This window comes from Poecile atricapillus, chromosome 7 (assembly GCF_030490865.1).
Source record: "Poecile atricapillus isolate bPoeAtr1 chromosome 7, bPoeAtr1.hap1, whole genome shotgun sequence".
Taxonomy (NCBI): Eukaryota; Metazoa; Chordata; class Aves; order Passeriformes; family Paridae; genus Poecile; species Poecile atricapillus.
The window spans coordinates 26,245,379-26,271,184 of record NC_081255.1 but is presented as its reverse complement, the minus strand read 5'-3'; the positions used below and the strand labels follow the sequence as shown (position 1 = coordinate 26,271,184).

General features: G+C 43.3%; 1 protein-coding gene across 1 annotated transcript in view; it reads left to right on the top strand.

Moving 5' to 3' along the window:
• TRABD2B (TraB domain containing 2B) overlaps nucleotides 1-25,806 on the top strand; it is a 266,867-nt gene that overhangs the window by 198,111 nt on the left and 42,950 nt on the right. The window contains exon 5 of the mRNA XM_058843115.1: nucleotides 25,627-25,717. Coding sequence (XP_058699098.1) covers nucleotides 25,627-25,717 — 91 coding nt within the window. The remainder of the gene's footprint in view (nucleotides 1-25,626; nucleotides 25,718-25,806) is intronic.

Genomic DNA, 25,806 nt, shown 5'->3' with positions numbered 1-25,806 from the left:
CAGATTCTTTAGTATCTCAAGAAGGAAACTCCTTGGGTTTATTTATTTTTTCTCCTTTTCTGTAGCTGCCAGCAGCACCACAGGTACTGAATTACTCCATCTCAACAGGAGCAGAAGGGGTTTGTGTTGGATCTGCTCAGTGGTGCAGATTTTAAATTGTAGATCACATTACATGGTGCATCTTAAAATACCCATTCACTATTCTCTCCACAAGCACTTCTTGTTTGTTTCTTCTCAAATTCAACTGTGGTGACGAGGTGGGAAGTCTGAATGAAAGGTGGGAGTTTGCCATAACTGATTGGTGTTAGATCAGATAGGAGATGCCTAAAACACTGGATATTGTGCTCTAATGAAAATAATAAACCATTTTAGGTTTCTGGGGGTAACTAAAATAAAAGAGAACTAATGATTTATTGCTTCTAACATGTTTAAAATATTTCTGATTTGTTTCTAAAACTTACAAGACTTCATTTGTAAGTCTAAATAGCCAAGCTTAGATTTAGCTCTGTTTTCAAATGCTTGCCAGGCTTTCCTTGGGACAACCACTGCATTTTATTGTGTGTGTTTGTACATGTGCATAGATACAGATACAGATTAAATGTCACCAATACCTAGTTCCACAGGTCATGGCCTGCTTAACAAAATGACTGTTCAATCTGGGAGTGCTTTCTTTAAGATAGAGTTTCTGCCTGTTTTCAAGGTAAGACAGAACAGTCAAATATTTATGCATGTTACAACATTCCAGATTTCCTTTCCAAGGCTACTTGAGGCCACTTGAAGAAGTAAATCTGTCGTGGTGATGGAGACAAGCTTCATTTGCACACTTCCTTTCATCCCTCTCCAAACAAACGGTTCATTCACACTTCCTAGGTCAGTGGTAGCAACCGGGCTTGGTTTCTCTGTGGAAAGAGCAGGACTGGTTGTGGCCATTTACACAAAGCTGGTGTATTACTGAAGAAAACGTGTGCCTGGGTTGTGCAAATCCCATCTTTGCTCTTCTTTTCATGCATTTGATATGCTCAAGAGGACTGGTAATCCCTGAGACGCTGTGCATACCTGGGAATCATGCAGACTGGTGAGCTGGCTTTCTTGCACAACTGTTCTGCAGATGTTCCTCCATTACAAATTATTCAGGGACTTTTCCCTAAGGCAACTACAGCAATGGCTAATGAATTGTGATTGCTCTGTATAAAGCCAGATTTGGAGCTGTGACTTTGAGCTGCAGGATGACCTTTTCATTATCTTTCCAGTTCTCCCACCTCTATGCCTTTTGTGCTTATATTGGTGCTTTCTTTAGTTCTTAATGAATCCTATAACTGTTTTGGTTGGAAAAGACCTTTGAGATCAACCAGTATACCTGTTAATCCATCAGTGCCAAGTCCACCACTAAACTGCATCCCCAAGGGCCACATCTACATATCTTTTGAATTCCTTCAGGAGAGTAACTCCAACACTGCCCTGGGCAGCCTGTGCCAAGGTTTTACAATTCTTTTGGTGAAGAAATTTTTTCCAATATCCAATCTAAACCTTCCCCGGCACAATTTGAGGTCATTTGTTCTTGTTCTGTCCCTTGCTACATGGGAAAAGGCCTTGATCTCCACCAGACTTCAACCTTCTCCCAGGGAGCTGTAGAGAGTGATAAGGCCATTTTAGTATTTGTGTGTCTTAAACCTGGTGTAGCAGGTCACTGACCATTCCCCTTGCATTAAGGGGGTTTCATTCTGCTTCCCATCTCTGTCTTCTAGCTCAGGGGTCTGGGTACCTATAGAACAATTGATCTTGTCATTAGAGACTGAGGCAAAGAAGGCATTGAGTCCATCAGCTTTTTCCTTAGTCACTACATTTCCCCTCACATCCAATAAAGGCTGGCTATTCTCCTTAGCCCTCCTGTTGCTGCAAATGTATTTATAGAAAACTTTTTAAATTGTCTTTTATTGCAGTAGCCAGGTTAATTTATAGTTAGGCTTTGGCACTTCTAATTTTCTCCCTGCATAGCCTCACAATATTCTTCTAGTTCTTCTGAGTTGCCTGTCCCTTCTTCCAAAGGTCATAAACTCCTCTTTTTTTCCTGAATTCCAGCCAAAGCTCTCTGTTCAGCCAGCCCAGTCTTCTTCCTTGCCAGCTTGTTCTTTGATGGGGAAGATGGAGTGACAACTCCATGTATTCCAGGCATTTTTCTCCTGGCCTCCCACAATGGCTGTCAGGGTCACTTTGACTTTGCTGTAGATGGGGCTCTTGTACTTAGAAATCTCTTTCTAGCCCTAAAAGTTAAGTCCCACAGCTGCTGCTAGGGAAACTTGGCTGGATGGTGGGAAACTCCTGTCAGGGCTGGATGGAAACCTTTCTCCCAGCTGCATGGAGGCAGCAGGCTGGTCTGTGCCTCCCGTTTCAGGCATGGAGTCCCATCCCTGCTCCTCTTGCTACCCGGGAGGATTTCCTGACTGGCAAGACCAGCCTCACACTGCTGTCCTCCCAACCGTGGGACGCAAGGATCCTCGTGCTGGCCTATAACAGTTGTCTCTGGTCTTGATCAATTGCATCTCAGGTTTTTATGTTCTGGTCAACCATTTATTCGTGTTTTTGACCAATCCTGTCCAGCCACCCACTCCTGGAGAGTGTGGAGACCTAACCAGAGGCAGATATGTGCTGGATCTGCTACGGGCGGTGCCCGAATTTCTGTGGGTTTGGGTCGTGTTTTAATCCTTCCTGATAAGTAGCTGTCAGTGTCCCATGCAGCTGTGCTTAGTGGTTTCTTGTTAGCTTTTCTCAGCAGGGCTGCTGCCTCCTTGGGGAGCACAGGAGGCAGCTTGGACAATCTCCAGCGCTCATCTGGAAGGCACCTGATGCGCCAGGCTGGAGAGCTGGAGCGAGGTCACGGACAGATGGAAAGTTATGATGTGATTTGGGAGCAACCCCTGTTCTCTGGTGAAATAGTGGGTGGAAAGAGGTTGTGGTTGAAGCCATAAGGAAAACTCCTATGCATGTCAATCGTGTGAGTTCCACATGCAGCACACTCCTCGGGGAGAAGGTGGCTGGCTGCGTGTCCCATCAGCTGTAATGAGAAGTGAAGAGATAAATGGTGAAGGCAGGGATTGTGCAAGCTCACCTCCTGGCCTGCCCTCGGTGGGATCACGTCAGTGAAAGCAGTTGAGTCACCTCTCCCTGGAGGTGTCTGATGGATGTTAAAGCCAGGACTTGGCACTGAGGAGCGAGCTGGGCCTCGCTGCCCAGGCTGCATCCCCAGCTGAGGCGCGAAGTAATGTCTTAGCCAAATGTTCACTTGAGCACACCGTGGCTGCTTAGCTTCTCCTGTGCAAAAGAACTTCCTTCCCTTTGGGGTATTCCCTGGATTTTGAAAAAGTCAAGCAAATATTTAAGAGTGGATTAGAGTCTAGCTCAGCATATCCATCATTCACCATCAATTACCCAGGTCATTAGTATGATTGCACTCAGCTCGGGACTCTTCTGTGTCTGAACGTACCAAGAGCTAGGAGGAACTGAAGGTGGAAATTTATAGCAAGAACCTTTCCCTCCCCCACCTTATTTAATGGCACACAGGCTTTGACCTGAAGTGTAATTTTCTGCAACATTTAAGGCAGATAAAGTGTCTTTAGCAGCCAAAGGAAAGCTCAAAGGTAACATTATCTAACTAGCAAACAGATGGAGGATTTAACATTCTTGGTAGCTGAAATTTTGGACTCTGGCCAAACCATGCTAATGGATTTTTTAGCAGTCGTTCTTTTCCTATGAAAGTGCTGGACACAGTTTAAAAAAAAAATCTAAGGGAAATATCTAACAGTACAGGCAGGAATAAGAAGAGATTCCCACTTGATCATAAGCAGTGTGGGGGAAAAATAAAAGTATTTTTTTATCAAAAATTGGGGCACAACATGTAGAATTCAGTTAAAGGAATAAGTTAAATCACCGCAGAAGCCCCAAACCTTTGCCTTGATGGAGAAGACAAGCCTGTTGAGAAGTTGGAGTGGTTGTCACTCAGTGTTAACTTTGCCTTGCTATGAAAACTGAAGAGAAAGAAGATGTGCTTTAAAGGGCTCTTGTTCCAATTGAGTTGCAAGAAACAAAGCAAAATCTCTGCTCCATGATGCACAGACACATCCAGCCCCTTGTACACTTGTGGCAAGTCCTGGTGTTGTGTTACTCCCCTGGTGTTTTGCTGTGTGCCAGAGGGCTTTCCAGATTACCAGAGCCATTAGCTTTCTTGCTCTATCACATATTCTCTCTAGGTTATAAACATGACAGATTGGGCCTTGAAAAAGCTACATAGTGGAGACCACAGAGCTCAGGAGAAAAGAACATGTTTTCCAGGAATTATTGGTGAAGATTCTGTGGTGTGCAGAAGGCAGCTAAGAAGGCAGGGGGCCCTGGAAAACTCTGATGATTTTGGGATTCACCAAATCCTATCATTTACTGTCAGTGAATCTTCAAAACCCTTTGAACTTGGTGAAATTTTCACAAAATGTCCATATTTCCTGATCAGAGCTCTCATCTCAACACCTGTTAAGTTTGGCTGATATGCTCAATATAAAATGTCACTCTGTCAGGGAGCTGGAAAACATCATGTGGCTGAACCAATTAATACTCAATATGAATAAGAAATACTTATTGAGAGGATTGGATTAAACTGCCAGGCAACTCTGCAGAGATCTGGAACCACTCATTTCACAAACAGAAGAGGCTAACATTAGAAGGTTTTGGAGCCATTTGCTTTGACTGGCCTTGCTCTTTCCTAGGCCAGGGTTTGGAAGCAAATGGATAACATTAACACTCTACACTGATTACAAAACACAGAATAAATCATACAGATGTCTAATTCCACCAGATCTCATTACCACTGGATTGAACTTTTCACTAACTTGCTCCTCTCAAGTGATCTGAGTCAGCACATCAGCTCTGAGCATCCCAAGATTTGGGAATGCTGGAAACAGCTCTGGTTCCAAACACTGGCACTAGAGAGCATTCTTACAAGTCATTTTCCAGCAGGCAAACCCTAAAATATTACAAAGAGAGAGTTGGAGGCCAGCAGAAACTCCAGCTGAGAGCTCAGAGCTGGTCCAGTGCCAGAGCATCCATCTTTCGAAAGTTTAATGAGATGAGTTTCCACCAGGCGTTTTCACAGCCGGGCCACCAGCAGTGGCCTTGGACATGGTGTCTCACTCCCCATGGTGTCTGGACAGCAGGAGCTGTGGTTCAGACCTCAGTGAGAAAGTTGGATGGTGAAAATTTGTGAGAGCTAATTAAACAAGACAAGATTTTTGCCTGGCAGGGATTCATGCCAGATATACGACATCCCGGGAAACCGTTTCAGGCCTTGCCATAAAGTACTTGTGGAGAGAGAGCAGGACGTCTTGCCAGACTTCACTTCAAATATAGTACTGCAGCTTTTCCTTTTCTTTTTTGGAATTGGTATGGCCATAAATTATCTGCTTAGCTCAAGGTTAAAGACAGGACAGCAAGAGCTGTGAAGTCTCAGAGATGAAAGGCCCCAGCATAAGCAGGGAAATGGTCATGCATAATGTTATCAGGCCACGCTTCATCTGAGTGTGCAGAACATCCTCTGAGAGCTCAGGACATCAGTCTCAGGAGAGCCCTATTCCTATTGCTACTCTGCTACTGGCCACCTGTTGGTCCTGGGCCAAGTTTTTATCTTTATGCCTTGGGTAAATGAGGATCGTTCAATTCCCTCCTCTGCAGGAAAAAAAAACAACCAACCAAACAACAAAAAACAAACCACGAATAGCACAGTAATGTTTGGAGACTGTGTTAAGGAGAGTGGCAGGGACCTATATAATGCTGCTGTTCTGCTATGGAGATCTCCCCACCAGTAAGTCCCACCTCTGATTTGGAGGTTGTAAGGTCTTGGGCAATAACGCCAGCAATGACTGGCAGGTGAAAGGACAAGTCATTTCTTCAGATGCAGCCTGCCCCTGGCTTCCTGACCAAAGAAAAGTTTGCAACAGCATCATCAGCCAAACCCAAATGAAAGAACAAGCCATTAGCAGGATGGTCTCTGCCGTGACACCCCAGCACACCTCTGGTGTTGGCTCAGAGGAAAAACAACTCCCTAATGGCTTTAAGTTGAAAACAGTAGTGGGATGTGAGGAGTAGGTGATGCTCTCTCAGAGCTCCTGGGGTACAGAGCAGGCTTTTTTCCAAACCCAGCCTCTGGGCTGGCGCCTCCAGTCTGGAAGTGAGAAGTGGTAGTGTTTGCAATTTAGGTCTATTTTCAATATCTCGACAGATCTGGGAATTAGGGACTTAGGGGAGGATTCACCAAAGTGATTCCTTGGCTCAAAGCTGAGCAAAGATGTAGCTGATACTAAGGATTGTTTCCATTGTGGTAGACTGAGCTTTCCAGAGAAATGACACTAATACTAGTACAGACTCCTAAAGTTAGATACTACTTAAAGATTGGGGCAATTAGGGATATATTGCAGTTGTATTTGTATCATCTGGATATTGTTTCTGTGCAGAACTGTATCACATTCCTCACCTACATTAAGCATTTGGAGATTGCTGTAGATCCTGTCTTTCTCTGTTAGAGAGTCAAGTTACCTTAATTACTATATTTTTAACTTCACTTGTTTCTACATCACATATAATACAATTTAATTAAAGTCAGAGCTAAGGAGAGACTTCCAGAGAAAGAAACTTGAATACTCCTGAGTACTTGAATACTTCTGGACTGTATTTCAGAGGGAACAGTGAGCAGGTGTCAGGAAAAGAGAGATGAATTCTGAGAATAAAAAAACAAAGAGTATTGGTCTGGAAGAGTAGTAGCCTACAGATGTGTTTGCTGATTCATTGGAAATTAAAAGCAGATAGAGCAGTTTGGGGAAAAAGTTCTGTAACACCAGGTCTGCCTCCATGTACAAACACTTGAGATATTGTTCCCCAGTTCAGGAAGGAGAGGTTTTTGGTGTTGTATGCCAGTCCAGTCTCATCCAGCCTGGAATTTAGTCTCTTGTGGGTAGACATCAGTCGTAAACAAATTGGAAAACTTAGACACTTTTCTTGGAAGGAAGTGTAGGGGTTTTTTTGTTGTGTGGGTTTTTTTTCAGTGCACCGCTGATTTCAAAGCTGTGTGGTTTGGGCAATAGCCCAGAATTCTTGGTTTTCTCTTCTCCTTGTTCATCTTATAAAGCATAAATACCATATATCCTCTACAGGAAAATATATACATGCTTTTTGTATATGTGTGTGTAGTACATCTGCATTTGTGTGGATGTGGAATTGCTAGTATTATTATTTTTCAGGATGCAGGTACTGGATGCTGAATAAAGCCAAGCAGTGTTATGGAAAAGGAGCTCAGCAATGGAAAAGAAACAAATCCTTGTGGCAGTCCTGTCCTTGCCTCTCACTTCTGCCACTCCAGTGCCATGGACAGGCAAATCTCTTTGATGCTGTTCATTAACTGCTCTCAGTTGGCACAAGCCACAGATGGAATCAAGCCATGGCAGGGAAAACCAAGTGCTGGCAGAGCTCTTGGCAGCTCAGGAGTAATTCTTTACCTTGTACATCTGCACTGGCCATCCCCCCGTGCACGGTCAGGGGATGGTGAGGTCCCTCCTCTCTTTGGTGGTGACTCACAAGCTTTGGGCAGGAGTTGCTGTGAGTAATGCTTCAGTAGCACACTTCCCAAAGAGACTCTGTACTCTGATGTCCTGGCCAATTTCTTTCCTGGAAAGTTGGATGAGATGTATTTCCACTGCGATTCCAGATGCAGAGTATTCCTTGCTGTTCACTGTCACAGACTGTCAGCTAGTCAACGTTAAGGTGTGCTTTCTTTTCTGTGATCAGCTAAGGAATTCCATGAGTATGTCAACTACAGTAATAATGTTCAGAGACAAGAACAAAAAGGAAGCTTGATTTGCTACTGCACAGCAGTACTGTACTCAGAATCTTTTGATAAAGTGTATGTGTTGTATTTATTAGTTACTGAAAACAGTCTCACTCCTGTCTGCAAAAGAAGCATTCTGCAGGCTGCATATTGAAATTCCCTGAAATGAGTGAAAAACAAAGTGGGTTCTGATCTTTCCTGCAAGCACAGTATTTACAGAAAGCTCTATTTGCAAAAAAGGACCAATAACCACACAACTCACTGACTTTCAGCTGAAAACTGAACCGAAAAGGACTCTTTCCTTCTTTGACTGTGTTGTGTGCTCAGAGAGGGCTGGAGTTGGGCTTTGTCCAAATGGCAGTCAAGTGATCAGAAAGTGGGCTCGGTGAGTGATGGGCAGAGGGTGCCCGAGCAGGGTGTAGCGTAACGCCCAAGTGCAATGCAAACACTCTCACCGAGCCCTTGCTCTCGAGGCAGACTTCAGATAACGTGTTGACAGCATCAGTCAAAGGAAAATGAAATTGCTGAGGGGCTGTGAAAGGCACTCTCTGTTCCAATGGAACGGTGTATATAACCTCTGCTTTCTGCGAGCGCTCGCAGTGACACGTGAGGGAAGGGATGCGTGATAATAGCAACAGAAAATCCCAGCAGCTCTGGTCACAGCAGTAATGATACTGAGCAACAGCAGCTTACCGCCGCTCATTGCTGCAGGGATTTCACTTGAAAGGTTTTAGTTCAAATCCGTCTCTTTCTCACGAGCAAGTTGCGTTGCCTGTTGGTTCAGGTGAGGTTGTGTGCAGCAGAAGTTCTGGTTCAGCTATAGAGTTGTGGGAAATTAGGCCACTTACCAAAACTTAAGTGTGTTGTAGGTTGCCTGAAGATCTGGAGAAGCGATTATTTGTCAGTTCCAAAGTAATTGTGTTACTGACCAGGAATGGGGTTTTCTTGAACAGGAATGCTCCATATTTCTGTTTCTTTGGTACAGCACTGTGGGGATATAGTAGAACTGTGGCTTTGAGAAACAACCCCAGTGTAAGTAATACTTTTATTTTCATTTTTTAAATTGCGCACTGCGCATTGAACAGACTTCTTCAAGGAACTCTGCTTATTTCAATGGGACAGCTTTCTAATTAGCTAGCACTTGTTAAGTAAGGGTCACAGCTTTGGACCTGATTTGTGTCCTTAAACTGCTCTGAGATCTTTGGGGGCTGCAGATGAAATAACAGTGCTATGTATAATTTACAGGGTGTTGTCAGTTGAAAGCTTCTCTGTGTTTCATGTATCCAGCACCGTTCAGGCCAGCTGGCAGGCAGTTCGAGATAATGATGCCATGATAGGAAAGATAGTCAGAAGTTGCCAAAACTATTAGACAGCACATCTTCCTGCTGGCTGCCAGGATCAGCACTGAGCTGCCAGCACCAGTCTCTTGGGTAGAGATGGAAACACCTTCCAGTGTAATACATGTCACAGCTCTTCAGAGACACAAACAATGGCTTCAAGTGGCATCAGGGTATTTCCACTGTGTTTCATCTTGTTCAGGTCAGTATCCCTAGTAACAGCAGAAATATGTGCTAGATGCACCAAAAGTGACCGAGACTGTGGCAAACCCAAAATGCAGATTAATTCTTAAGGGTGTTTTGATATTTCGATGTCTTCTGCTTGGCTGTTGACTTCAATAGCAAAGCAAGTGTAAGGCATTGAATGAGAGCTGGTTTTCATAGAGAAAAATAGCTGTTTTCTGCTTTTATGCTAATAATACAGGTTCCCAGCACAGGCTGTTAGAATAATACTGCTGGCAGAGTGAGAGACATGGAGAGACAAGAGGGATCATGTTTCATGGGCCATAAACTGGGGCACACTAAAATAATCCTCTCAGGTATGGTCAACTGAATATGAATCCGTGTAATCTTGAACACACTCTACGTGAACTCAGAATTAATCATCAGAAAAAATGAACTCATGAACACAGAGCTAGATGTCAGGAGGAATACTTTGTTCTCATGGGGAAATACTCAAGATCAACTCATGGCATTGTCCTATAAAGAGTGTCATAAAATCTAACCCAAAAGATGTCATTATGAATTATTTGCTGGGAGCCTGGCTGTCCCTTGCTCAGTATATTAACATGCCATGTGGCATTTATTTTTCAAACAGATTAGGAAGTGCAAAGTCTGTCATTAAACAAAGCTCAGCTGGAAACCAGTGATGTTTTTCCCCCCTAGAGAAGCCTTATTCCTTCTAAGACTGATATTTAGTAGTCCTTTGAATTCATACTTCAAACAGCTTGAAAGGTGAGATTTGGTTCTAATGCTGACAAGTCTGTGAGTCTGATGTCTCCAGGTCTGGAAAAAAGAGGTGTCTGCTGCTCTGGTGGAGCTCCTCACCCTGGATGTGGAGTCAGTGATGAGCATTGTGATGATGGTGGGAAAGACAGAGGTTGTGGTATCCTGACATTCATTCCAAAGTTCAGTCATCACCAAATTTGTCAACATATAGGCATGTAACAGGACAAATGTGTCCTTCTGGGAGGAAAACACATAATGCTTGTTTTAAGGATGGAGTAGCAGGGGCACAAACCAGTTACTTTTCAAGGAATCCAAGTGAGTGTTTCTTAAGAGAATCTCAAGATTTCAAGAGCCAGTATATCATCCACAAAGAAAATACTATAAAATAGAATTTTGATTTCTATTGTTTTTCCCCCAAAAGTATGAGAAACTATGGAACATTATTGTAGGATTCCCTAACCCTTGGTTGATTGTGACTTCAAATGTCTGGGGCCACTGTACAGATCTCTTATCATCCTCTGTATGATAATGGGTGGGTGATGTACAGACTTATCATCCTCCTTCTGGAGCCCATGATGTACCTCATAAAGGAATGAGAGACAGAGGGGAGAGTGAGAATTTTTAATGTGCCTTGGGAATTCATGACAGATCTTGAATCTCTGCAGGAATGTTTTTCTTGTTTCACTCCATTGGGAATTGGTTCTGACATAGTCAAAAACATTTTCAGAATGAGTCCCTTTCATTTTGTTGGCCTCTCTATTGCTCTTGTCACTGACCCAAAGCCTTTTGATTTTTTTTTTTTTTTCTTTTGACGTTCTTGGGCTAATTGGCCTCAATGAAAAGCGGTTTGTTTCCTGCAGAAACCTGGCTGTGACAAAAGGTGTGGAGGTTGGGAGAAATCTGGGATAGGTCTGTGCCAAAGGGCTTGTATAGCAGCCCAGAATAACCAGCCAAAATACAGTGTGAGAGCATCATAGGTGGAGTTCAGTTGAATGAAAAGTTCTGCAGGGTTTGAGCACAAAAGTGCCAATAGGGCCAGCAATGAATTTCCTACTTCAGTCAGGATTATCTCAATTTCATCCACTGAAAGGAGCAGCGAATTATTTAACTGGATAATTATGGGCGTGATTCCTTCAAGAAGGCACACTTTGGCCACAAGAGGCAAGTGGCAAGAGGCCACTCTTTAGGGAAGAGAATCTCATCTGCTGTTCACATTCTGCTCACCTGTAATTGCATGTGCTCAGTGCTCTGGAGCTCTGGTGTCTTCAAACCAGCTGGAAGCAAGGATCCCACATTGCACAAGAGATGCCTTCTAGGTGTTTTCATTGAATTCAATGAGGTTCTGATCAGATTGCACACCAGGAGAAACTTTAAAGTGTTCTAAATGAGAGTAAAGAAATAGACTGGGCAGGTTTGCAGCCCCAGAAGTAAACTGAGTGCTGTGAGTTGAAGACAGAAGGAAGCACAGTTTTCTCAGGTACTTTTTTGTAGCATAGATCTCTGATGAGCTCCTTTGGATTCAGTGGGAGTCTCGTTACTGACTTTAAGGGAAGGAGATGGGACCCTGCAAAGTGGTATATTGGCTCTGAACCTCTTGTTCATGGATATGACTTCAACAGCCAGGGAAGGTCCCACCACCATGTTCAGACTTTAGGATACTGCAAGTAGATCTCAAGAAAAAGAGAGATTCCAAGGATCATTCATCCACATTAACAAGACCTGGACTCAGTCTAGAGCAGTGGAAATGATTTATGTCTTGTTTTGTCAGCTGAACCAGATGATTGAAGGAAAAGTTATATTGGGTCAATGCTGAACAAACACGTTTTCATTTTCTCACCAAAACAAAAGCCTGGAAGAAAATTCAGGCTCTGCAAAGTATTTAATTTAATATCTGTGTTTGTATTCTTTTTGAAATTAAATGTACACATATTCCATTTCAGTAAATCATTGCTGAATGCTTTGAAATAAAACTGTGATTTTTTAAAATTTTTTGTTTTGTTTTGGAAATAGCAAAGGACAGTATTCCAGTAGTCTGAAATTCCTCATCATATTCCTAATGTAATTTGGGAACTATTTTGGCTATAAAAAAAAAGAATTTTTTTTTTTGGCAGATGAATTACAGAATCTAGACCATCCCCACCTTCTGTACATCTAGACACCAGCTCCATCATGAACTCTCTGTTTGATCCTGAGACCCACTGATTTATCTGTAGGACTGGTACTTAATACACAGACACTCAGCTTGAGGGCATAACCAACAGAGATGTGGGAAAGAGAAGATGGAAATGTTCAGTTTGCCCTTATGGAACCTTTCCTTTCCCAAAAGTAAAGTCTTATTTGGGGAGGGATTTTTTTTTTTTTTTTTTTAAATATATATACATGTATGTTCCCCAATAAAAATTCAGTAATTCTTCTTTGAGTGATTTCTTTGTTAACTGTCTTTTGTAATCTTTGGGCCAGTTGCAGTGAGGGTTTAAATCAGTGTGACTCAACTAACACTATTTAGCTTCTAACCCATAAAGCTTCAAAACACATGAGCCCTGACTTATCTCAAGCAAATGACTGCTTCCCTGGAGCAGGCTGAGGCTGCTGGTGTTATTAAAGTTAAGCAGGAGTCTCCATGTTCTGCTGTGTTCAAGTTTAAACAGTAAGGTGATGACACTTCTCTTTTGCTTTTGTGATTTCTTGGAGTTGTTCTCCTTCCCTTCGGTATGTGTGGTTTAAAAGCAGTCCATCATGTTGCAGACTCTGTAAACTGTGGGTTGCTTAATTTGTGTGATTCATAACACAGGGAAAAAAAAAAAAAAAGGGCCATCATCATTCTTGGTATTACATCCAGCTCTGTTACCCAGAGCATTGACCTTGACCAGCTAATGATAGGTATTTAATATATGTGTGTGTCTGTATATATAGATATAAATATTCATTATGTGAGGTCTGAGATCATAAGGGAATGCTGGCAGTGCCAAGTTTTGTTCGATGGTTCAGGCCTCCAGCTGTGCCAAACTCTGGGTTCCCTTAATGTACCATTAAAAAAAAACCCCAGGCTTTGCTTGAATGTCATCCAGCTTTATTAAGAGAAAGATCAAGCGTAATCTTATTAAGCTTGTCACTCACAAACCATAAGGGTGCAGCCTTGGTGTGTCTGTTTGGTCCACATGTGTGAACAATTTTGCCTCATGATACTCAAACAGGGGCTGTTATTCTTTAATGAAGGCTGTGAATAACAGAGCTACAAATTGCAAGCTTGGTGATGTGCTCACACACTCGTGTGTTAACAGAAAGGGGTGAAGGCAATGGTTGTTTGTTTGGATTTTGACATGTTCCTCAAGCACACTCAAACCCACACAACCACAATGTTTTTCAAAATCTGTCGCGTGTATTTTGAGGTTTCTGAACTTCCATAATAACTTAGTCAGCTTTTGAATGTGACCAGGTGTCAGAGTGGACAGCTGTGTCAGGAAAACTTCACTGAATCTCCTTCTTTTTGGTTTCACTAGAAGTCTACTCCCTGGGCCAATATTATGAGAGGATGTTCAGATAAGTTGTGCTTGCCTTCATTGTTGCTCCTTTTCCCCAGTGTTAACAGCTGGGCAGCAGGAGATAACAGTGGAAACCACTACTGTTTATACCAGTGTAAAACCAGAGTACTGCAGTGGGGACTCAAATCAAATATTTCTGCTTGCTCAAAACATGGATGTATATAGAAATTCTGTATATTTATGTAGAAAAAAAACTAAATTGAAACTAGTCAGGATGTTTGGCCATGTGGCTGAGAATAGATCTGTGTAGGTGAAACTCACAAAAATAACTAGTAATGAGTGGAATGTAGAGACACATCTGATGGTCTAATAGGGAATAAATTTGTAATAAGAAGAACTTATTCATAGACATAGCATATACAAACTAGTACTTGAGGAATACAGTTTTCCAAGACTTTTAGTCAATTAAATTTTAAATTTGTGAGCAAGCTATCCTTTGTCCAGGGGAATGTGGGGACTTGATACAACTGTTTGCATGCCCAGAGTAGCTTACAAATGGAAGCATTTGCAGGATGGAGCTCGCCTCTGCTGGGCTGTGACTGGTATTCATACAGCACCGTTGCAGCTGAGAATCTCTAACTACTGCAGGACTATGTTCTGTCCTTTCCCCACTACACAGATGGTCTCTCTGACAGATGAGATTTACTGACCCTTCTGGTAGAGCATTTGCCATTGCTGGCTGGAAAGTCCCCATCCTTCCATCAAAGGATCTTTAGCCAAAGGACTGTCTGTCCTTCACATTTCTTTCTTCTGTTTTGCTTCTAAAGAAAGAAAAAATAATTAAGAAAATACACAACCATGGAATCTCCTAATGCTGTCAGTGTCCTCTGAAAGTCCTTTTTCTAATTTATGCCACCATCCTTAGTGTCAAAGCTGATCTGATCCATCATATCCAGGCAGAGCTGATCCTGGTTTATGACATTTAGATGCACTAAAATGGGTACTTTCTAGCCCAGTTCTCTATTATTCACATTTTTGGCATGCTTTGCATTTCAAAGGAGACAGAGCTCCAGATGTAGGTGCTCCTGATCTCTTCCAACAGCACCACGTGTATCTCAGGGTCTTGTAATACCATATTCAGCAGCTTCACAAATGTCTGTCTGTAGTGTGTTCCTGCCTTCCTTTTCTCCTCAGGGGCAAGAGTTTGTTGGTGTGATCTGCCCTGTTTTGGGGGTTTGCTTCCCAATGTCAGGACAGGCACGAACCAAGCAGCAAGCCTTGAGCTTGGAGTGTAAGGTGGGAAACAAATCCGAGTTTGCACCTCCTGGAATGCCACAGAAGCAGCACCTGACCCCAATCTGAGAGTGTTTTGTGGACTCCTGGGGCTTATTTCTCCTGCTTTTCCTCTGTGGGAAGGACCTCAGCCTAGGGCTCAAAGCACTCCTTGAAAGAGCCCCTTGCTGGCACTGGTAAGGCTCATTATGGTGCCGCAAAGGAATCCTTAGCTCAGTTATAGGGCTGAGGATGGTCTTTTAGGGCAGGTTTCTGCAGTGTGGCTGAATGCATTTGGAGATGCCTGGTGTAGCTTGTGAGGTGGCAAATGATCTATGCAGCACAGAGCAGTTTTCGATGGAGCAATTAGCTCAGCCCTTGCAAGTCGTGCAGCTGTGCCAAACTGCCTTTAGAGCAGCGCCAGTTAAAACCACAGAGCAGCACTACATGGAATTGCCTTTAATCCATGATCAAGGACAAGCTTGGAATCGTGCCTGCTGCGGTGTGCTCCTCTGTATGGCAAAGGAGAAAGGGTCGAGTCCAAACTGGAGACCAGGTTGGATTTGTTGTGCTCAGCAGGGGTATCTCAGCAAAACCAGGGGGATGCAGCAAGAGGGGACACACACACACCTGAGCACAGGTGAATCAGGGTCCATGAGCTCCCTGGAGCTGCCCTCAGCTGCTGATGGAGACCATCGAGGGTGTCTTGCCTCCAGGTGTTGCACTGGCTGGGCAGCCTCCAGATGCTACCAGCGCTGCGCTGATTAACCTGGAGAAAAAGGCCATTTCCAGGTTGGGGTGACACCTCACCTTTTTCACAGCCTCATTTGTGAACTTTCAGGGGGTGTTTTTCTGCAGCAACAGTGACATCCAGTGGCCAGCTGGATTTTTCTGGGAAACGAACGAACCACAGACAGTCTTAACAATGTGAAGTTTTTTATAGATTAAAACATCCTGACTAAGGAAGTTCAGTTTGGGTTTCCTTGAAGAGTTTCCTTCTTAAAAAAAAAAAAAGTCTGGTGAAATGGTTTCTGTTTTTCTATGTCTGCAGGGTAGAAAGCATCGGTACTCTCTGCTCCAGCAAGCAGATTGTCCTGTGTCCATAAACTCCAGGGGGCTGGCAATTTGCTGAAGAATCACTCTATTTTCTGCTAAGGCATCACCACGTTTTTCACTTATGAGACATGCACAATCCAAATAAACCACCAGAAAGGGACTCCTGGAATAGATGAAGAAAGCAGTGTAGTCTGTAAAATAATTGACTGAGAGGTCAAAACCAGAAAGAACAAGCAAGGATCCATATCCTGCCAACTGGGACCTTTGATTTGTGGTTTTCAAACTGCTTTTCAAACAGAAAATGACAGCTCATCATGTAGTCTTTTGAAGTAATTTCTCAGATTCAACATACATTGCCCTCAACTCACTTTCCTGAAGTGGTTTGATCTCACACTAGAGGAGATTACAGTTTTGTTTAATTCAGTTTAGATCTGTCTTGTGCAAACTAGAGTAACTGAGGGAAGCAGGTTCAAAGCAAACACAGTGAAGTGCAGTTTCACACCAGGCTTGATTACATTGTGGACACACTATCCTATAGGAGCCAAATGCATCCATGAAGCCAGAAAAGGACAGACTCAACAGTCCAGCTCACTACTGAGGCTACAATGATAGACCATGACCCTCAGCCCTATTTATTTTCTATAAGAAGCCATTTAGTGCATTACCTGCTAGAAGCCTATGTCGAAGACAATCAAAGGTGATGCATTTCATAACACTGGCTGTGTGCTGAGAACAGCTGAGGTCCCACATGGTCTGATCCTTGCTCATCCTCAGAGATACCTCCACAAGTTCAGTGAGATTCTCTGCTTGCAAGAAGCTGGAGCTTTCCAAGGCCTGAAGCTGCCTGGAGCTCAGACTCCACCATGTCCTTGAGGTGCAGCACTGTGTTCACCACAGTCACTCCTCCTTTGCAAAGAAGGCAGGAGTTAGGGAATCTAGTTTCTCCCCCCTACCCTGACCTTTGCCTGGCTTTGGCAAGCAGGTCCACGTGCATTCCAGACCTGTTGGGGATGGCTCAGGGGATTTGCAATGGGATATGAAACACTTCTCTCAGAGGCTGCTCGCCCTGCACTGGCTGTCCAGGGGGCCGGCAGCAGCTTCCATGGAAAGAGCTGATAACTGTGGTTCAGGTGGGAGAGGGTTGTCTACTTGAGCAAGGCTGTATATGCACGAATAAGGCAGCTTGGGTAAAAAAAAAAAGAGGCTGTATTTCCTCACCCTTTTCCTCATTGCTTGAGGTGTTAATGACAACTGGCAAAGAATGCTAAGACAATGCATTTCACAGCAGACTGTCTGCACTTGAGGGATCTGATGGTCCCAGCATCCTGGGAAGACTCTTAGAGATGCTGGGTTTTCTCTAGATTTTCCTCAGACTTGTCTCCTTCTCTTCTGCTGCAGTGTTAGGGATGGTGTAGTTCCCATGATTTCGTACACTGACCCTGTCCATTGGAGAGGGTCCCATGAGGGACACAGAAACATCTTCCCCTTCACACAGCTGCATGACTGGCACACACCTCCAGTCACACCTGGTGTAGAAAGGTATATTCCCAGCAATGTGGTTCAGTGAGGAGCATGCTCCTTAAAAAATATAAAATAAACAAAAACAATTAAAAAAAAAATAAAAATATCACATCTAGTCATGGCATTCTGCTAGAGGGGAAAATGCCAATAACCATTCTCCGTGCAGTATCTCAGACTGAGTAAACCCTGCCTTTACTCACAGTAGAACCTGGGGACAAAGTAAATCAAACTTCTGTTTTAGCCCTGCCCACATAATTTTCTGCCTCCATATTTTTTGTCCTGGTAAGTTGGTGCAGCTTATACCAGTAAATACAACCAATGTATTTTACAGAATAAACACTTCAAATATTCAGACTTTGTTATTTAACTCTCAAGGGATCCTATGTTTTCTTAAAGAATATATTTTGAAATAGTCATCCTGTGTGGCACCTTCTCTCTGTGGAGAACTCCTCTAATGACACATTAGTGAAGCAACAAGAATATGAAATAGCCCAGATTGCCCTATAACCAACCAAAGCCCTGATCAACACAGCTCCTTGTCCTGTGCAAACTCTGACATGACAAGAAAGGTGGGGGACAGGGCAGAAAAGGGAATGATGGGGAAGAAGGAAAGGCTCTGTGCAGTGTTCAGGAGCTTCTGGGCAGCAGCAGGGTGGCTTGGTGGGCCACCATGCCATGTCTGATAGACACCAAGGCTAAAGGAGCTCCTTAAGCTCACATGGTCGATGGAAATAGACTCACACAGAGGGCTCATGTTCTTCCCATACCTAGTATTTGAGATGTTGGAATGCATTGCTCTGGGGAGGTACCATCCTCTCCAGTGAGACTTGCTAGCACAGACCAGTCATTCCATTTGGAAATGTCTGAGGCAGCTACAAACTGACACAGAGGCCAGAGGAGATGCTTGGGAGGTGACCTCACTTCAGCTCTTGTGTTGTTTTTCTTAACCCAAGTGAAACAGCTGGATTAGACTTGGAAGAAAATGAAGCTTTTTTTCCCCCCCCAAAAAAAATATTTTATTGTTTACCACATATGTTTAGGGCAGGTCTGCTAGGGAAAGTGCTCCAAGACTTCGAAGGCAGCAGAGAACTGAGTTGCTGAGTTCACATTATGGCACTGCATTGAGACTGGAAACAGAGGGCTATACCAGCAAGGAGCCAGTTCCAAACTGGTAAACTCTGTCCCACCTCATGCTGAGCCTGTTGAGGAGTGTACATTGCACTCTAGGGTGCTTCTGGAGAAGGGTTTCCATGGTGTGACGTTTGAGTGCCTCAACAACAGCTCCATACCCTTAACAGAAGGGCTGTTCAGAAAGGAAGATCAGAAATGGAGACATGGGGGAGTTTGTTATACTTGGGGGCAGCAAGGAAATAGGAGTCTGTGGGAATCTGTCTGTCCTTCAGATTGAGATGCTCCAAGTATAGAATTGCAGTGCAGATCTCAGAGACACCCCAGGGAAGCACAAATCTGTGCTCTATTAGCCTGGCGTCAATCTGGAATAACCCCCTCAACTTTTGGCCCCTCATCTCTCCATTCTCCCTCTGGCTATGGTGTGGCCTTTCTGCAGAGCTTGTTCTGTAAGTGCACTCGGGTGAGAGGGGAGAGAGGTGATTACATGCAAGAAAAGAATGAAGGGGAGCCATGGGAGGATTGCTGGACGTTGGAAATGCTGCACGCTTTGGCTTTTTATTTGTTATTGCTCTGATTCCCGTGACTGTCCAAAAGTGGCTATGAGTCAGTTCCTCACAACTGCATGGAATAACAACATCAAACGAGAGGGAAAATGATTTCTCCATCTGCTTGGAGAACGGGTGGCATGATGTAAGGAGTCTATGATGAAAACTTGCTTTACAAGACCATTGCATGTGGCTTGTGCAAAGTATTTTTTAAGGCATGCTTTGGGCTTGGACACTCCTGCCAAACAGAGGAGGAGGAAAGCTCATTCCCTGCATCTCCAGCTCTCCTTCACAGCTCTTTGCATAATGCTGCAATTTGCAAGTGCAAAACCGTGTCCTGAAGCAGAGCAAAAGCCAGCAACCTGGGGTGACAGACTTTTCTGGAAGGTGGGGCCTTTGATAATCCCTTTCTCTTGGGAAAGCCCACACAGCTCTTGTTTCAAGCCTGAGCACCAGCCTCTAGGAAGCTTTTGTTACATCTGGTGTGGTGGGGCTGCATGACTCAGCCTCTGGCATGGTATGGCTCACTTTATTTCTTACTAACTGGGGTAGACTGGGGTCCTTCAAGCCATTTGCAGAAAATTCCCCTGTTGAATCCCCACAAGCAAGAAATTTGTTCACATTATCAGTAAAATTTGAAATCAAAATATTCAAGCTGTCCTAACATCATATTCATGTTTAGCTGCTGCGTATTACCCACCTAATCCATTACCTGTGTCACTCCTTGATAAGACACTTCACATCAGAGGGGTACTCGGGCTGGGGGAAACTTTCAGATACATCTAGATCCAACTTGCAAAAGCAAGATCTGCACAAATCCAGCATTGGCTCCTCGTCAAATTGCATTCAAGATACCTACTCAAGACCATCCTTACCACTAGAGTGAGATTTCAAGGAAGAAAGTGGTTCAAGAACAAAGAGCAGCAATTGTCTGGCAGTGAGGGTCATCATGAGGAAGGCTGAAGAGCCTTCAGTTTTTAAAGCATGTTATTCATTAGCAAAGAAAGATGCTGGACAAGGAATGAAAGGGAATCAAAAATTTGGAGGGTTTATCCACAAAACTGATTCCCCGCCATGGGTCTGGAACATCTGTCATGTCAGAAGAGAGTAATGTGGGATGGCATGTGGTTCCCAGTAAATTCCTGCTGTTACCCAGAGACCTCTGCCTCAGACTGGAATGCTATAGTGGAGAAATCAGCAAATTCAGATAAAAGTCATTGCCTGGAGTGTTTGCTGTAGCTCCTTCCTACAGCCTCACCTTGACAAATTCACCTTTCAGACTCCAAAATACTCAGCTTTGACCATTGTACAAGAGAAATGGAGGCAGCAGGCAAAGGAACCACAAAGTATTTACCCCGCCTGTGAAGGGGCAGCTCTCAGCCCTTTGCATTTTTCCCTACACTAATTCTTGTGAAGCCTTCCTACCATAAACACTGTGGTGCTGCCAAGGGGCTTGAGAACCAGCATCGAGGGAGAAGGAGGAACAGAGGCTGCCGCCTCCTGATTGCAGAGCAGCCCAAGGTCTAAATGGCAACAAAACGTTATACATAATGTCTGATTCACTGTGTGGAGAATGTAAAGAATTGAGACCTCCCGACACAGTTTACATTGGCCCTTTTTATGACTAATTGTGCAGAAAATAGCTCTGCTTGTAGTGTGCATGGAAACAGTTCAGATTTCTGCTGTGTGTCAGCTAATGGCTAGCAAGGCTTTTTTAGCACAACTTCAAAGGCTCTGGCAATGGAGGTCCTTTGTGAGGGAATTATCTCCTGCTCCTTTGTACCCCGTTATCCTTCTAAGCCATGGAACAAAGAGTTGCAAAACGAATAGACAGAGTAATTTGTAGTAGATCTCTAAACCTAGATAAAGTACATAATATTTGCTTAAAAACATTTTTTCTGCTTCTGTCATCAAAACACGGTTATAATTTCTCTGTGTAGGAACACCCAGGTTCATCTAACTTTTGAGGGATGCAACCTGATGCTTAGCTTATTGATGAGGGTCACTAGGATGTCTGAAATAGAAAAGGAGAGCTTTAGTTTTTGTGGTCAATTAGAAAATAAATGCTGTCGAGAGTTGGCTGAGAAGTTGCTTTCTCTCTGCCTCAGGATATTCCACTAAGAAAGAAAGAAAGTGCATTCTTTCAGCAGTGTGTTTGTGCATGGACAAAACATGTGCTTTAAGGAAACCACGGATATTTCATGTATTTTTTGCATGTTTTTTAGTAAAAAAAACAACCCTAATTGATGGTTTATTCTTTCTTTCGTCCAGTGAAAAATGAAACCTTTGGGAGATAAGGGAACACATTACATGGATCTGCTTTGTGTAGTCCAAAGCACAGTTCTTAATTAAAAATAAAAAAACAAACCAAGGATGGAAGATCTATGATTAATGTTACCAACCATGCTGTATAATGTGTTCCTCCACTGTCTCCAGATCCTTGTCTCAAAAAAACAAGATACAAGTGAAAGGAGAATAATGTTGGCCTCATCAAATTTAGTAAGAAACCCCCTCTTAAGTGCAGCAGCCACACTGACCACTCCACTGTGTTTGTGTTTGTGTTCAAACTTCAGAATGACTGTGTTTAGCCCTGGGTCTTGTCCTCAGGCAAATCCCAAATCTCCTTGTTCTCAGAGGGTGGAGGGATTGCATCCACACCTGGGCATTTTTAATCTTAAACTGTAAAGGGTGGCTGCTCTGCCTATCTCCATGTCCAAGTACAGACTTTCTCTTCAGGTCCCTATGTAGAAAATATTTTATGTCTGCTTTCTCTCCTTTTCCACTTCCATGGATTTCCCAAGGCAGCTGATGTTCTGACCTCTCAGATCCAGTTTTCATCAGCTGTCAAGATAAATTTGGTTAATACTCCAGAAATGGTTTATTCAGATTTAGACTGAAGAGGGAATAGTGATGGAAATGCAAGATCATTCCCTTGCCTCTCTAACCTGTCTGATATGTCTCTAGATGCACTAAATTTTTAGTAGTTGTACTTTCTTGAGGTTTTTCCCAGGCCAGGAAGAGACATTTTTAAAATATTTAAGCAGAAGCATACATACACACACACACACATACATACATATATATATATGTATATCTATAAAGCTCATTTATTTTATAACTTTAAATAAAAATCAAATCCACTGATGTTATGAAGAATATGACAGTTACTGCATACTCTGTTTGCACATATGAGCAGCCAGAGGAATGTTTTTTTCTGATGCTGAGCTTAATAGTCTCTAATTTTCTTGTTATTTTGTTTTCATCACATGCCATAGGCTGTCAAAGTATTCTGTTGCTGTAAATATCTAAATATCTGAGTGAGTCTTTATCTCAAGTTGTGGGTGACTAGGGAGAGTTACTTTATGTAAAATATTTCTCACGTAGAAGATTTTCCTGGATTTTAAACGTGGAAGGGGTAATTGTGATGGACTTCACAGCAGGAGGCAGGCCAAGACAATTCTTCCAGGAACTCTTTCACCTTTTGGGTTACCTACCTACACTGGACCTCTCAAGTGCCACCTTTTTCCTTAAACCTTCCTCTTCTTTGTCTCTGTTCCTGAGGAACTCTTTGCCATGGGATAACATGGATCACTGCTGGGATATGTCTCTGTTGGGTGGGAAAGACTGCTGGTCTGAGCATGCATAATTTCATGTTTCCAATCAGGAGAACATAAATGAAAGGTACTAAAGTAGAACATGATTCCAGGTTGCTTGTGGTGTGCATGAGTTTGCTACAACAGCGTTACCATGATGTAAAATGAACAAGTGGATACAAAACCAACCTTAATATGTGAATTCTGACTGGACAGAGAAGTTAAGACAAATAGAAATCTTCAATCGGGTGGAGAGGATGCAAGCTGGGGGTGAGATGGGTGGTAATTTACCCAGCTGTACATGAGATAATACAAGCAGGTAAATTTTAAGCAGAGTCTAAAGGTCAAGTTTTGCAAACATTTGCTCATGCTATTTTCTAGTAGTTAAATTTTTGGGCTTTGTTGATGTATGTGGAATGGAGAATTATTTGGGGTCAGCTCAAAATTGGACTTGGATTTTTTTTATTTCTTTTTATTTCTGTTCTCTTGGTTGAACTGAGGCACTGAAAATATTTCAGTATGTATTGGATTGTGGACATACAATGAAGTAACTATGATATTTGCATGGATATTTGTAATTAAGATTTTAATTTATTTGGGAATTTAAAGTTGAGAGGTTTTTAATGGAAGCTGGCATTCCTTCCAGTTAGGAAAGGCAAAATTAAAAGAACAAGCCCTATTGCCATGCTGCACAGCAGATCACCGGTCCCAGAAGCTGGCAGCTTTCAGCATGGTATCCACACAGAGGGCAGGAAGGAAAAGTCCAGGAAGTGTCATCTTTTGGTCTTCATCCATCACTTGAAGGGGCTAGCAGGCTCTGCTGAGGAGCTGACATTGTTGACAGACCTACCACTCTGTGGATGAGGAGTCAGAGCCTTTGCATAGTTACTTTTTCCCCTGGTTTTAAAAGAGTTAAAATTGGTTTCTCCTGCGCTCTCATGCTGTCAAAGATTTGCTGGATTCAGGACAATTATTTACATTAAGAAATCTTTTGGCATTTGAGACTCTGGCTCAGGGAAAATAAAGTGGACTCGGAAACATCTCGGACTCTGATACCTTTGACTTTGGTTCCTCAGTGTCACTTTGCCAGTGACAGAATGGGGACCTTTGTTTGCCTTGGCCACTGCATAAAAAAACAGGATATGATCAAATCCAGTTAATCATTCACAAATGTCTCATTTCTTGAATCTCTGAGGGTGTATAACACATTTTTGGGACTGTTCTTTGCTGCTTTGGCTTTTGTTATAAGTAAGTTAGAAAGGGGAAAATCAAATTTTGAGTTTTCTTAAAAGGAAGTGGAGGAATCCTGGAACACACTAGGGCTCTGCAAATGTACATTTAATCATTTAAAGAAATGTCTTTTGGCTAAAAGCTCTTACCAGCAATCTTGCAAGTTGCACTCAAAGCCATACAGTTACATCGTTCCAACAACTGAGGAGAGTTAGCGCCCTTGTTGGCAGCGGGAGCAGAGGGATGCAGGCTGAGCAAATCCTGGGGGCTGAATGCTCTCAAATTCATCAGGACTTTGTGCAGCGTGGGTGAAGAATCCCGGGGGTGACCCTGCTGGTGGCTTCACCAGCTCCTTGCACAGCGGTGCCCTTGGAGGGGGACTCGGGCACATCTTGCCTGCCTTGGTTTTTTCCGTGCAAAGCTTTTGGCTCTGCTGTGGAGCCAGGCAGTCAGAAACATCTCCTGCAAATGCTTTCACTGTGCTTCAGGCAAGCACACACTCTCCAAGCAGCACCAGCAACCCAGAGGAGTGAGTTCCTACACCCCACACCGTGGTGGAACTCCCTCCTCTGAGATGCCACAGGGCACAGAGCACGTGGAGGTTTGAGCAGGTTCCTGGTGAATTGGTCTGTTCAGAGCTGGCAGTGAGGTGCAGTGATTGGGTGTAAATGGGGGTCCCCCAGCCCTGCAGAGCTGGAACCTAATGGATATAATGGAAGAGGATTGTTCTGTCCTGTGTCAGGCACGGCTGCAGGTGGAGACAGGTTGCAGTGCTATGTGGATTTTAATAAACCTGTTTGTGGGCTTCTTGATTCCTTACTTTATATATCCAACCCATCCTGCAAACAGTGTGGGACTCTGACAATGAGTTGAAAGCTTTGGCTGGATTACACTGCCTTATTGAGTCTGTGCCCAAAGCCCTTTGAGGGCTCCCATTGACTCCGGTGGGATTTGGTTCAGACTTCAAGTATATGGGACTCCCTTAAGTAAACTTCTTCAAGGCCTGTACACACTGCAATACTTACTGGGCTCCTTGTTACTTCTGTGAATAGGAATGTGACCTTTACACTTCTAACAAAGAGCCCTGAATTACAGGACTAAATCTTCATGTTTTGGGAGAGATAAGGTTACCATCCCAGCTCCTCCCAGCCCCTCTGTGCAGGTGGCTGAATGGCTGATGAGGCAATGCCTGAATCACTGTGGTTTTAGTCAGACAAGTGCTGAACATGCAGTACAGCAGCTTCAGAGTCTCATCATTAACAGATGCCCATGAACAGTGATGGTCAGGGTTGTAAGTTGTTCCATTTCATGAGTCTAAGCCCTAGTAATATCCTTTTGTCACTGCAGGGTCATTCTGATCTCCATGTTGGAAATTTACTGAATCAGTGTACATACTAAAAATGGTCACAGTGGAAGGCAAGACTAGCAACCCATCTAGGTTTCATAATATCCACCCAATCCCTTGGCCATGTGAGGGGAGGGAGGGATAAATAAGATGGAAGAAGAAAGTGTTTGGGCTGTATGCTGTCCCTTCCTCTGGTCTAGTTTTTGGTACCCTTGCCTCCCAGAGCTGCTGTTCCAACAGGAGAAAGAAACTCAAGTGAGTGAGAGTAGTAGTTTGATTGACAGTGCTATTTTCTACCTGTATTTTAGGTCACTTCCTGGGTAACAACACTGTGATTGATGTACTGAGACAAGCAGGATTTGAAGTGGAGCACACCCCTCCTGGACAACCAATTGGAAAGTAAGCAGCTGCCCACAGATTATTAATTACTTTCTCTCCTTTTTTCTCTCCCTTTTTCTGTGACTAAGCAAGATTATTGCATTAGTATA